The sequence below is a fragment of the Bactrocera tryoni genome, chromosome 4 (genome assembly GCF_016617805.1).
Source record: "Bactrocera tryoni isolate S06 chromosome 4, CSIRO_BtryS06_freeze2, whole genome shotgun sequence".
Taxonomy (NCBI): Eukaryota; Metazoa; Arthropoda; class Insecta; order Diptera; family Tephritidae; genus Bactrocera; species Bactrocera tryoni.
The window spans coordinates 44,567,790-44,583,215 of record NC_052502.1 but is presented as its reverse complement, the minus strand read 5'-3'; the positions used below and the strand labels follow the sequence as shown (position 1 = coordinate 44,583,215).

General features: G+C 35.1%; 1 protein-coding gene across 1 annotated transcript in view; it reads left to right on the top strand.

The window, feature by feature from the left end:
* The window catches only part of LOC120775839 (uncharacterized protein DDB_G0283357-like), an 83,883-nt gene that overhangs the window by 60,107 nt on the left and 8,350 nt on the right, over window positions 1–15,426 (top strand). Inside the window, exon 2 of the mRNA XM_040106208.1 lies at window positions 8,897–9,130. Within this exon, the coding sequence (XP_039962142.1) occupies window positions 8,897–9,130 (234 nt within the window). The remainder of the gene's footprint in view (window positions 1–8,896; window positions 9,131–15,426) is intronic.

The window sequence follows — 15,426 nt, the reverse complement described above, 5'->3', positions numbered from 1 at the left end:
CGTCGCCCACTTATGGGCCAAAAACCGTATCTCAAGAACTATTTCAATGAAATTCGGTATATAATATTGCCTTAACACCCTGATGACATGTACGAGATATGGGTGAAATCGGTTCACAACCACGCCTTCTTCCAATATAACGTCATTTTGAATTCCATCTGATAACTTCTCTGTATAATATATACATTAGGAACCAATGATGATAGCGGAATAAAACTTTACACAAATACGGTATTTGGAAAATATGTAAATGATGGATAATGCAATCACGATTATCACTTTATCATGCGAGATAAAATGTTCGGTGAGACCCGAACTTAGCCCTTCATTACTTGTTATATTTTCATCAGTTGAAAATGTCTTCCAGATCGAGGCAAGTCTTCAACGACCTCTCGACCGTCTTTGAATTCTTTGTACCTCTCGTAGCCTTGTGTTTTTGATAAAACTGAATCGCCGATTTCGATTCTTAAATATATTTGAAAGGATGCGATTCTTTAAGCCACTCTGAAGTGTACATAAGTGTAAATTTTTTCAGATAAAACTATTGGAATTATTAGTTATTTATTGTCTATTGTTATTGTATTCAATAAGTTTTCTAAAATATAGATCTTTATATATAAAAAGTACGTGTCACGTTGTTTGTCCGCAATGCACTCCTAAACTACTGAACCGATTTAAGTAAAATTTAGCATACTGTGTCCAGTTTGAATCAACTTAGAAGATAGGATAGTAAAAACAATTCATTAATAAAAAATAAAGTGAAAGCTCTATTAAGCGGACATCTCCATTAAACAAGCACATTGTTAATGTTTATTAAGTACAATTAAGCGGACAACTCTATTGACTGGACACAAAGGCTGGTAACTAGCCATTGAGGAAGTATTTAGCTTTAAATTCGTTATTTTTTCCAATGAAATTTCTTTGTATGCACATATTCAAAATTAAACCCCAAGAACAATCCCTTGGATTCTTATACCAACAAAAGCGTTTTTGCCTTTATTCGTAAACAAAAGTTTCACTACATTAAATAGTTAAATATACGAATAATAGTATAAGATGTATACCACAGCAACGCGTGCCCGTATCCACTAGTATAAATATAAATATATAAAAAATTCTATGGGAAAATATATCTAAATAAAACATTTTATTTCATATATTTTTAAATATAATCGTACGTTGTACTCTAAGTGTTAGTTGCAATTACGCAACAATTACTATTTACATGGAAATACGGAAAATCTTTTAAGAAATCCATTTCAAAAATTGTATTTGCAAAATCATACTCAGACTTCAACGATACCACAATTCTAACGCAGACATTCTGCGAACGAGCTTAAGCGGCACACTCCATATTCCTCGCGTAATTACTCACTTGTTCGCCGAGCAAGAAATGATCCAGCAATATTTGCGCAGTTAATAATCAAGAGTAATGTCATGATTTTATCACCATCATTACCTTCTTGTCACAATAATTACACAGCATTATTGAGATATGCCGTTATAATCTTGAGCACACTCAATGCGCTTAAGCCCACAAACGCACAAACACAAACAAAGCAAGAAGGCCAAGCGGCTGCGCTAATAAGGTCAACATGTTCCATGTTAACCCACTTTTCTATTGTCATCAATAAAGAAAGAACATTGGCAAGCAGCTAAGTGGCGACAGACGGACGGTGAATGAGTACGCTTTCAGATAAACGCACGAGGCAGTTTGTAATTGTTGTTTTTGTTGTTGTTGTATGATGTGTGTATATATGTTTATATATTTACACTAAAACCAGTTATAGTAATATTTTTAAATGAAAAACAGCCTGGAGCGCTGCGCTGCCACTGCGTATACGTAACATATTTTCTTATTGATTTTTTTTTCTTCTAATACTAATTTAACGCTGTATAATCATTACTAGTTATGATTATAGTATATAAATTAATAGCTTTTCATTTTCATTACCTCGCTAATTAACAACAACAACGAAACAAAGAAATTATTACTTCTGCTCATGCAAAAAGCTTGTCTGCGGCGTCAATAATTATTTTATGGCCATTCACCAGCAACGTTGCCACTTAATTCTCCATAATTTTCTTCCGCATTAAGAACTTTTGCCAATTTGCTTTTTTCGCCTTTGCCTCACTTACACGCGCATTCGCTTTTGTTTATGGATTTTGGAGAAGGCATTAAACCGTTAAGTGCTGCTATGCACGCTTAAAAGCTTACGAACAAATGCGCATTTAAATGTTTCTACAGCCAAACACACACATGCTTATGTAGTACGGTAGAGTGTTTACATCGCTTTTGGAGATTTTAGTGCGCCTGATTGAAGATAATGATTTTGTATGCTATTTTTTACATTTACCCAACCAGCGAAAGAGGTCACTAAAAGTGTGGCTAATGAGCAGTAAGAAAAGCTTCATACAAACATACTTACACATGTAGTTGCTTATTTTCTTTCTTTTCACACTTTAATAAGATTTACCTTTACTGATTACAGTAAATGCTTTGTTTTTCATCTGCTTCTATGTAATGATCTCTTTCTCTTTCGCCAATGCAAATGAAGACGCACGAAAGAAGAAATTGAATGCTTATGTTATCTCATTGGTAAAATAATAAAAATTATATTGAAATATTTTGATGCTCAGCAAATTTTCTGTTTTTTTAAATTTTTTCGAAAATAGCTTGGAATATTAGTTGCGTTCCAGGTTCCAGAGATTAGACAGTTTCGCACTCAGATCATTTCTAACAGAAATATGGGTAAGCTCAAGATCATTTTTATTGTTCTTTTTTGTTTTTTGGCACTAAAAAAGGCGTGCGTCTAGTAGTAGTGTAGAATGAAAAAAATAAACTCGTAAAAATCACAAAAATATATTACAATCAAGTATTTTGCAGAGATTTCAAATTTGCCTAACTAACCAATCGACTACAATTCAAACAGTGTATATCACTTAAATAAGATTTACAAAAGTTTGTATGAAGAACACGATCATTAACTACCAAATTGCATAAGTTTTAAGAAAGCTATAAATTGTTTGAATACCAAATTAAGATAGTGGGTTATCTTTCCAAGAATTCTCGACTTATTCTTATGAAAAGCCTTTTCAAACTTTACCGACTTCTAGAAACAGGGGATTCTAGTGCTTCCTACTGCCCAGCCGAGCTTTTCTAACTGACTGTACAATTATTTTCGGGTCTATACACATATAGTTCAATTACTAATGGATTCTACACCGCGCCGGTTGTATACTATTATTTTTTTGCTTTTAAACCCTGAACAGGGTATATTAAGTTTGTCACGATGTTTGTAACACCCAGAAAGAAGCGTCGGAGACCCTATAAAGTATATATATAAATGATCAGTATGTTGAGCTGAGTCGATTTAACCATGTCCGTCTGTCTGTCTGTCCGTCCGTCCGTCCGTCCATGTGTATATATACGAACTAGTCCCTCAGTTCTTAAGATATCCTTTTGAAATTTTGCAAACGTCATTTTCTCTTCAAGAAGCTGCTCATTTGTCGGAACGGCCGATATCGGACCACTATAACATATAGCTGCCATACAAACTGAACGATCGGAATCAAATGCTTGTATGGAAAACTTTCACATTTGACAATGTATCTTCACCAAATTTGGTATAGATTATTTTCTAAGGCAGCAATGTAATCTCCGAAGAAATTGGTCAGATCGGATTACTATAGCATATAGCTTCCATACAAACTGAACACATATTTACTAAAAGAAATGCACCTGTGAAGGGTATATTAGCTTCGGTGCAGCCGAAGGTAACGTTTTTTCTTGTTTTTGTCTACTTAAGGCATCGTGTACTTGTGAGTGATCAGTAAAATCATTCAAGCATACCCTCATTTTACCAGCATATTTAGGAATTATAATCGATGAACAACCATTAGAAATAGTTTAGGCTTGCAATCACCTAACCAAAAAAATATAAATTATATTGGCTACCCTGAAAATTCGTACAGATGGAAACCGATCTGTACCCGAAAGCTTGATTAGGCACTTCAAAAATATATTATGACTTGCGGATGAATTTACTGTTTGATTGAGAGCCTAAACAAAGGCGTTGTTTTAAAGAGGTTATTTTTAAATATATTTTTTTGAATGTACCGAAAAAATTGTGGAGAAAAAAATTAAATTAATCGAGTTACATGAAACTATCTTCTTCTTTATTGGCGTGACACCGCTTTCGCGGTTATAACCGAGCTTACAATAGCCAGTAGTTCTTCCTTTTTGCTGTTTGGATATAAAGTATCGGATATGTTAAATAAATTTCGCTCACAATTTAGAAAAACGGTTTTGATTTTAAAATGTTTTTGTTAGTAATATAATTAATGCATCCTGTTCGCAGACAATTTTTAAGCTTTCCTTTAAGCATATTAAACTGATGTAGAGCAGCAGGCAAATTCTTAATAGTGTGCAAACGTAGAAGATAAATTTTTAAAAAGTGCGCGATATCGCCTTTAAAAAAATATTATTTTATGCCATAAAAGCCCCAACAGTAAATTAAACAAATCACACTAATTGTTGAACTAATTTCAATGAATTATAAATATATCCAAAAAATTTATGAGGAATTTAGCCGGTCAAAAACTTAGTTGTGTAACAAATTAAATTTCAGCAAAAACGTAGTAAAGTATTTTTTTTTTTACTTTTTTTCAAATTGGATATTGTCTTTTTATGATATTAGTATTTAGTTGCGAGACAACAAGTTTTTGGCATCTTTAGATGGAAATATGCTCCCATCAGCCTCTCTAGTTGCGTGATCGATGGGCTACTGACTCATTGACATCAGTAAGCAAACTTTCGATGGGGTTGATATCAAGAAACTATAGCGGCAATTCCATTACCTTGACATTCCTTTCCTCAAACCATCTTTTGGCAACTTTATTTGTATGCTTGGGATCGTTGTCCTGCTGGAACGTCCAAATAAGCGGCATTTTTTAACTGGCATACGGCAGCATGGTTTTGTGGAGTATTTCGACGGTTCTACACCTTTTCCAGAAAAGAATGCCCAAACCCTGATACTCGCACCGCCATGTTTTACAGTGTTTTTGTATACTTAGGCTGGTATTCGGTATTGGGTCTTACACATGGCGATCCTTTTCAACCATACTTAACAATCTTCGATTCGTCCGACCATAAAATGTTCTCCCAATTTGTCGAAGATCAATTTAAATATTCTTTGGCGAATCGAAGTATCTGTTCAACATGCGTTTTAGACAATAACGGCACTTTTCTTGGACTGGGGGCACTCAGGTCGTGATCGCGCAAACGCCCGCGTACAGGCAGCTATGTACACACATATGTACATTAAAGACAACGTTTATCTCTGTAGCAGCTCCAAATGGAAACTGCTTTGAGTATCCGACAATGGAGTTGACTTCTCTCACTGCCCCTACTGGTATACTTCCACGTTTTTTATTACTTGGTTGGCACCTGATAGTGTTACGTATCATTATGGGCGTTCAATTCTTTTTCTCGACCATGCTAAATGAGTACCAATAAAATTTTAACATAAAAACTAAAAATTTCTGTTAAATAATATGAATCTCAGCGTTATTTTTAAATTTTCACAAAAACTCCGGATAATCTTAATTTTTAAACAGTTTTTTCACGCACTATTCAGATTTTGACTTACCGAAAATGGCAATTTTTATTTAATTATGCTTCCTTTTTTGCTTTATTATTATTTTTTGGTTCACAAACATAAATATGCCTCTGAAAGTTATTGTAAACTTATACTATAAACTTTTCACATTAACAACTCCCCATAATTCATATCTACATATCCTCTATAAGTTATAAAATCCGCCCAAGAAAATTCGAAATTGACCTACAATAGCTAATGGAATGTCACATATTTAACAAACCACAAAAACTACAAATAAATGAGTACATACATATATACATATGGCATATGTAGGCATTTTCACCACAAACCAAATTCCAAAGACCCAAAAAAACAGAAGAAAAAAAATCTAAAAATATATTTTCGTACATGAAACCAGTGCGAGAAATGAGATTGCGCTAGCCGACCACAAAATAAAATTGTAGGAACAAATTCAAACTAGACCTTGGCTGCGCTTTTCACGAAAAGCAAATTCATATTTTAGCAAAAAAAAACCGTTAGCATGCGCCTGGCTGTGCATGTGCGTTGTTGTTGCAGTCATAGCAGCCATGATCTTGATTCGCAACCGGTATGCGTGCACCGGCTACGCCACAAAGGCGCACGACATGCAACAACAAACACAAACTAATAACGAATGCAAACAGGATCAACTGGAAACCAAATGAGCAGTTCATGTGTGTGTGTGTGCGCATATGTGTGTGTAGCTAACTTGCACCGGTGCAAACCAGATGCGCTCATCAACTAGACTCTGCGCCACTTTGAACTGCCACTACAACTATTTACTCCTTAATGTCAATGTATTATTGTTGTTGTTGTTTACAGCGCAACAACATATTAGTTGAAAATGGCAAGAGCACTCCACACATGCAAAGGCGATGGAAGTGCGCACAGGTTCACATAATTTGCAATAAAAAATGTAAAAAAAGTGTAAAAAAAATTGTTGTACAGCAACACAAAAGATATTAGCAGTCAATTTACTGTGATCACGCACAAGGAACAAACATTGCTGAGCGCATTTGCCGCAACTTAAAGAGAAGTTTGTTGCCAGCGGTGCATCGACGCTGGCCGCTTGCCGCTGGCACTTTTAGGTGAACGCATGCCATTGCATAGAGAATTTGCAAATTTAATTAAAAATAATTGCAGCCAAACGCATACATAGTAGCACAGGTATTGCGCAGAAGTGGCATCGGCAGGCCAATCCAAAAGCAAGCACACATACAAACATACATTTCATATATTTTTAATGAAGAAATGGAAAATGTTGCTTTGCGCTATTTTTAGTGGGCAGTTGTTGATTTGTTACGAAAGATGGCCTTGGCCGCCCATTTATTTAGCTACGTGCATACCAATTTTGTCCAAAAAAATTTGCTAATTAAAATAAAAATTAATTAAGTCAGCCAAATTTGTGGGCGCCAATAGAAGAATGCAGTTTAAACTTTATTTTATTTCTAAATTGATTAAAGCTAGCTGCAGCACATACTCATATAACGCATATTAAATGGCATTCAAATATTGACCGCTTAGTGTGGATTGTGGTATGGCTGCATCATCGGCCGTTATCTTTCTTTCCGAAATTTGATAAAAACGACTCGGACGATCTTTATTTCCAACAAGACCGTGCACCGCCTGATGTTTCACGTCTGTGCATGAACCCATTGCGTGCAAAGTTTGGCGACTCGTTAAGAGGTTTCATGGTTTTAGGGGTTTTAAAACATCAAATTTTTTATTGCCTTATTAAATTCTACAATACCTATAGAATATTTTCCTAAATTTTCAAGTTGATCTGAGTAATAGTTTCGGAGATACAGCCTTGAGAACTTGTGCGCTCGAGACTACCTAGGCTAAGGGCGCCGTCTTTAAACGCGTTTTTATCGATACAGGGTTTTTGAAGTTGGTTGGCAAGATTTCTCGAGAACTACTTAACCGATCTTCATGAAATTTTACACAGGTCTTTGAGATACAATTCTTAAAGACATGGTCGAAGGATTTTTTTTGATTACAACTATTTAAAAAAAAAAAAAAATCGCAAAATTTTAATTCCTTATGGAAAGGGTGTCGCAATGAGCGAGTTTAAATTTTTTTTTTCTGTTTGTAACAATATGTATGTTTGTAACAATAAAAAATTCGAATAAAATATTTCATTTTTATATGAGAAAAAAAAATTGAAAAAGGCTGTTTTTTACCCGAGGAAATCCATGTATCCCCTAAATTTCGAGAAATTGCCACCAATATCATGCTATTTAACGTCTCTAGATTATTTTCTCTGTGGGTATGTTAAAGATTCAATCAACCATAAACGCTCGAGAAGCTTGTAGTGCATATAGCCAAAATCTATCCGAAATACAACATACGGTCATCGAAAATTTGCGCAAACAGGTTGAAATATGCGAATGTAGTATTCTACCATAAGGAATATAACATTAGAAAAACAATTGATTTCAACTGCAATTTCGACGAAAATATACAAGTTAAACAAAGAGAATACTACGGATATAATGAAATTTTTAAGACTGTTTGTGTGAAGTGTTTCTCTCGCTACTAAATTGTCGTTTGAAAATGTTAAACTAAAAATTAAAAAAGAAGAATCGAGATATTCGAATAGAATATGATACCATAAACTCCCAAAACCTGACAAAACTGTCTAATTAATTACACAGTACAACAGCTAATCTGGGGGGTGAGAAGTTCCAAGTCAGGGTGATTGTACTAGGTCAGTATAGTAAAACCCTCAAAGGGTTTGGCGTTCGTATGTGTCAGTTTTTTTTTTGACCTTTTAAATATTTTCTTATGTTATAGTGAACGAAAATTGGGTACCAAATATAGTGTGTGAAAGCTGCTACAACCGTCTAATGGATTGGAAAAATAGATAATAGTGGTTCGTGAGTTATGTTAAACTACGTTTTTGCCAAAATGTTACAACTAAGCGAAAAAACATCAAGATAAGGAAAAAATTTAAAAGGTCATAAAAAAACTGACACATACGAACGCCAAACCCTTTGAGGGTTTTAATATACTGACCTAGTACCATCACCCTGACATGGAATTTCTCACCCACCAGACAATAATCCCAAAAATGCTCCACAGTGTTATACATATGCCAGTAAAATGATTCTCAACATTTTAGTATGTCACCATACTTACATAGTTCCTTTACCTATAATATTTGTTTAATACAACAGCTATATAAATATAGACAAATAGTGCTCATATTAACTACTTAGTTTACTAATTTTTCTTTTTTTATATTTTTACAGAACTTCAAGGAAAAGGATGCCGGCAAGGTGGTGCTCTACACCACGAGTATGGGTATTATACGTGACACATATGCCAAATGTGCGAATGTCAAGCAGATATTGCGTACGCTGCTTGTGAAATTCGAAGAACGAGATGTCTTCATGAGCATCGAGTATCAGCAAGAGATAAAGGAGCGAATGCACTCGGAAGCGATAAAAGTACCTCAACTCTTTGTGGAAGGCCAACACATTGGTGTAAGTATACATAAAAAATTAAAATTAAAAAAAAATTAAATAGAACAAGAAAACACGTTATCTTCGGTTGCACCGAAACTATTATACCCTTCGCAAGAAAACAAGCTTAGGAACGTTCACTTTGCATGGCAGCATATGTTACAATGGTCCGACAATTTTCGATAAATGAGTAGCTTCGTGGAGATAAAAGACTATGTGCAAAGTCTCATATCGATATCTCAAAAACTTAGGGACGGGCAAACACACAAATAGACAGACATAACTAAAACAACTCAGCTCATCACGCGGATCGTTTAAGTATATATATGTATACATACATATATGTATATATATATTTCATAGATTTGGCGATGCTTCCTACTAGGTGTTACAAAATTTGTGTCAAACTTAATACCTTACTTATGCAAGCTGTAAATAAGTCGTATACCCTGTTGGAGGTATGAAGATTTAAATAAAACAAACGGCTTCCAAAAGTCACGTTCTTATATGTCGCTATACATACATATGCATTGTCCGGACATTTGTCACAGAAGTTGGGGCACGTTGCAATAATAAATTATAATAAAATTTCCGCGCTGACAACTTGCAACTCCACAATTTTGATGCGCAGCGTTGCATTTGACATTTTCGTGGTAAACATTTGCCAGCAAAGGGCCAAATATTGTTGTGGATTTTCTTTTTTTATGTTGTTACAGATGTTGCAATAATATACTTGTAGTTTTTTGCTTGCAAGCATTTTCTTCCAGCAAGCATGGTAACGGTTGTTCAGTAGTAATAAGCCGTACAATAACAACCTTAAAAAATTGCTGCCTCAGTTGAAGCTGACGTTTGAATGAAGACAAAAGTAAAACCATAAAGGTGAATAAGTCACGAAGTGGCTGCTGCACATCACTCCTCCCCCGCTTATGCAGCGTCCTCCTTTGCCGCACATGCAAGGCCAAAACGTGTGTCGCAGCAAGGCGCGCTGCTGTAATTATCTGCAAGGGAACGCTGGTCGTATTTGTCGCGCTCTTTTGTCTTCAAAGAGTTGTTGGCAGACTTGTCTGACATGTGTCAACATGTAGCCAAACTCATTTATGAATTTCTATGGACTTAAAAATGTTGTATATACAGGGTGACTCCACAGAAATTCTATAGCGTATGATACCACCTAAGTTTTTCAACACGCAACATGCCTTCGAGAGTTAAAGTTATAAGTGGATCATGCCAAACCTGAGCTGAGTATCGTCCTGAGACCCCATGAAAGGAAACGCAAAGAAAACTTTCAAGGCTGTGGTGTTTGACTGGACTATTTATCTGCTGAAGGAAAAACCAACGAAATAGATCTTATGCTAACGTGACGAACTCAATGAACTGAGCTATGTCCATCTGTCTGTATATACGCGAACCAGTTCGTCAGTTTTGAGATTCCGCTCTGAAATTTTGCACACGTTATTTTCTTCCCAAGAAGCCGCTGTTTTGTCAGAACCATCGCTATCCGCTAGCATATAGTTGTCATTTGATCAGAGCTAACGTTTTTCTTCTTTCGTTCATTGAAATAACTCTTCATGAATCACCCTTTAGGTACTACATTTACGTTAACAATACGATTTTATTGCATTATTTCCATTGCAACACTAAATAACTTGATTTGAGCTAGCTAACCTACGTGGTTTGCTAATTGTTTTGAATTCTCGTATTTTTTCAATGCACAACAAGCACCCATTGTCAGAGAGTTAGTAATAATGCTTTGAGCTGAGATAGTTTCGGAAAGTTTGGAATTCTTCGCGAAAAGGCTTTAAATTGAGTACAATTGGCAACCGTTTTAGGGCAGTGATTATAGCCTATAATTTATAGGGCCTCATTAGTAATGATTAGTAATGAGTCATTACTACTATGAAGCAGCACTATAGCAGGGAACATATTTCTTTGAATGCGACATTTGACAGGCAATGGCAAACCGCTGATTGTATTTCTGCATGAAAAAGATTTTAACAAAATCTATCAGGCCTTCGGAGGCATCTTAGACCCGAATAAACGCAACGACCCACCTAGCCCCAGCATATTTGGATATCGATCCCTATTTGAAAACATGGATCCAAGGGCCTTGGCCTTTATCTTGCGTCTGCAGACTGCTAGCAGTCAATTAGTAGTTGTTCTGGAGCTTTAGGCCCATGTTATATACATAAGTGTTTCTTGAGCTTACAGTGGCCAGTGTAGAACGCAACAAGTAAACCTGAGTTTGTCCCTAGGAAGATTGATTACATATTTAAACTTGTTGAGGTTATAACCCCCCTTTAGCAATTTGGCATGCGTTTGAGTTGTTGCCAATACCTCACTATGCCTACTCCTTTTCCCCTGCGAAGGGTTCAGGTCCTACCATATTAGTAGGTGCTAATGAGGTGTAGTTGGTTACGTTCCGTTAGACTATTCAGCCGTTATTTATACTGCTTCACCGGCAGCGTTATGATCTCGTAGGCAAAGATTTCTTTAAGGGGGTAGCCTGCTTTAGAAGCTTCAAAAATCGATTTTTTTTTGGTTAAATTTCTTTAAAAATAATCTAAGGATATGTCCCCAAAGTTTTAGATAAGAATTCGAAATGTTGTCGAAGCTAGAAAGGAAATAGTGATCGAGCGTCTAGCAGATATATGAGCGATTGAGCAGAAAGCGAAAACTTTGACGCGCGATTTCTCGGTTTTTCATTTTTACGATTTTTCTTAATTGACGGGCAGGATAGAAAAAAGACTAAACGTCCTATGGAATTGAGGCAATGTTTATTATCTTTGGCATTAAATTATCTTCTATTTAAACTAAAAAAAACTAAAAAAAGTTAAGTTTGAACATATTTTTAAACAACATAAAGTAAAATTTTTTTAATCAAAAACTACTTTTTTTCAAATTTTTTTAAATTTGTAAAATTTTAAACTTTTTTTTGGAATTTTTTTAGTTTAACTAGAAGATAAATTATTAGAAAATATGAATCTCTTTAAATTTTTTGTTTCCAATAGAAATTGCGACCTGCATCCTGCCCGCCGTCCGACAAAAGCACATGCGAGATGCATCGGACAATTGCTTCCCAAAGACAGAATGTCAAAGATTTCGTATCCAAAAAATTTGTGAATGATGTTTTAATATATGACTATAAACCCTATAAATTTGGCTTTAATCACCTATATATTTCCCTCCAAAAAAAATCCTCAAAGAAAACGAATTTTTCAAGCCTCTAAAGCAGGCTCCCCCCTTAAGTGCCGCTTGACTGTCGCTAAGTATGGTTATACGTTCGTTGCGATAATTGCGTTGGAGGTTTAACTCTACGTACCGACTTAAGGTAAAGACTTCTGCTTGAAAAATGCTCGGAAAACTTTCCACAGGTATGGCGTGTTTGGTGCGTAGGCCTGCGACTCCTGTACCAATTCCCTCCGATATTTTCAAGCCATCGGAGTACTACTTGGATTGTGCTATCCCTAAGCAGTAACTTGAGAATAAAATTATTCCACTCAGTCTTACTGCTAAGGGTAACCTTGAACTTTTTTGTGAAGTTTATCAAACTCTTTTTCTGACTTTCAAGTGGATGGTGGATATAACCCCTAACTAGTTTGGCATTAGAACATTAAGGATCAATAATCCGAGATACCTTTATGAGATTAGGTGAAAAAGATTACGTTATGGAAGTTAATACCTAAATTAGACATTTTCCCCCCTACTGATAACGAGGATATCCGTCTGTACAAATGGCTTTAATGTGGATATATTGGGTAATAAAGTACAAAACATCAATGAAATTAGAAACGCATTTACCATTATCATAAGATAATTTAGTACAAACAATTTTCGAATTCGATTTACTTTAACAAATACGGATTTTTACTTATAAATTCATACGTTTATTGCAGTCATTTGATGCTATCTTGTTCAAAAGTTGAAATTAAAAACTTCTTTTCCATACAAGAAGTGGGCTACTAGCTTAACAAGGTGTTATAGCCCCTTGCTATTAAATTCTTGTAGACTAGCCAAATTAATTTATACCAGCATCTTGCTGGATTCGCTATTTAAAAAATGCTTTACGATTTAGCTTGCACTTTCAAAATCGAAGACTTATGTACAGTTATTGTCATTTTAAAGTACGTACTTAAAGGCGTATCAAGTGTCTGCCAATTGACTATCATAAACCTCGTCGCAAAACAAATAAATCACTCATATTCTTTACAAGTCATACAACTATACATTGGTACGGATATGGAACTAATAGACTGTCTAAGGGATTGCAATTTCCATTGCATTTTCAAAAGCGTAAATTGCGAAAACCTCATTTTTGCACAATTATTTCTAACACCTCATTGCGTGCTGATGCGATTCTTTTGTTGCGCCAGTCACCAATGAAAAATAACTAGCAAGAAATGCCAGAAGAAGAGAATTCGTAAACAACCATTAAATCTGCAGCTGCAACTGCAGTGTTTGTTATTATTGCAACAGCAGATATTTATGGTATTTAGTCTCGGACAAATTAAACAAGTAGGCATGCGCAGTTATGACACACACACACATACTATATAAACACTAGCACACAGTGAATCATTATGCATTGTAGCGAGTCAATGTTGCAGCAGCGAGCTGTCAGTGTCCGATCTTACCACACTTACATATTGTTGTTGCTGCAAATTTTCATTTTTTCGCATTTTATTTGTTTTATTTTTTTTTAGTTCTTCGCAATAACTAAGCGTTTTGTATCAAGCTGAAAATGCGTTGCGACCACTTGACATCCTTTCGCATAGACACGCTTCTCAACCTGCTCTCGACTTTCGAGTATTGTTGTGGCTTTTCAGTATTGTTTATTTCACTTATTCAAGCATTATCTTGTTTTCGACACACTCTTGGAAGCATACAAAGTTGCACAATGAAAATCGATCATAAAAATAAGTTTATAGACGCTAATAAAACAACACTTTCTGACGATTAGTTGGACGTCGCAAAAAATATTATTGAGTCTAAGAAACGAGTTTGCGAAATATTCCTCATAAAATGTACATATGTACATATATGATAAGACACTATGAAATGTGGTATTGGTATATACTTACAGATTTAATTTCTTGATTGCAAGTAAAAAGCAAGGATTAGGGATTATTGATGACGAAGCGAAATGGGGAAGCAGAAGTTAAAAAATAATGATGTCTTGAAACACAAATGAAATTATATGCAAAACATATTGTGTTGAAAGCCGAAAATTTCAAATAAATGCAGGGTATCGCTTAATGAAACCGAACATTTTATACTTTTACAACTTGCAAATTCCTTCAGCTAAATATGGGAGTTGGGGGTAGTATTGACACGAATTTATCTATTTTATTAACAAAGCACATATTTAAAAAATGTTCACTGCCCAATCAAACAAAATCAACTTAAAACCGAATCAAACTTGGTTTATTACACAAAAAGGCTGTCACAAACAAAGCCAGGATATTTTTAGGAAACCGCCAAATACTAATTATTTAAGCTCACTTGAGTATCTTTGATCTTTAACCAATAATGTTGCGATTTATTCAACACAAAGAGTAAGAAATGTTTACTATAAAGAATCTTAATTAAAAATCTAGAACTATTACGCGGAGACATCTACTACATAACGCCATGGACTTAACCCCAATCTTTATGGCGAAATATTGATTAACTTATAATGTTGGGAACTATAAAGAATATATATGGTACAATAATTTGTAGAATCTATGCCCCATCATGGAGAATGGCCTAATTTTCAGATGGTTTTTTTAAATTTCGAAATATTTGAAATGTCGCGCTATTATTTATTTTATTATACCTCCGAAGGCAACGTCGGAGACGGAGCCTATATGAGAGCTAACTCGATTTAGCAATGTTCGTCTGTCTTTCCTTCAATATATACGCAACCATGTCCCTCTGTTTTTGAAATATCGATTAGAAAATTTGCACAGGTTCTTTTCTTCCAAGAATCTGCTCATATGTCGGAAGCGCCGATATCGTACCGATTTTGATATAGCTACCATACAAAAAACACAAACCCTTGTGTGGGAAAATATTTTATTTGACAAAATATCTGACGCAAATTTGGCATAGACTATTATCTAAGCAATCACAATGATATCTGAACAAATTATTGGGGCCACTCTAGAATATAGTTGTCTGCAAATAGTGTTTATAGCCCTGATACTATAACAACCAGCTTTGGGTAATAGAAGAGGATTTTTGTTCCTTGACTGGGATATTCTTATGCATCCACCTTCTAGTCCAAATCTGGTGCCAAGTAATTACACTTGTTCCAGCCTATGACGAATGTCTTGTAA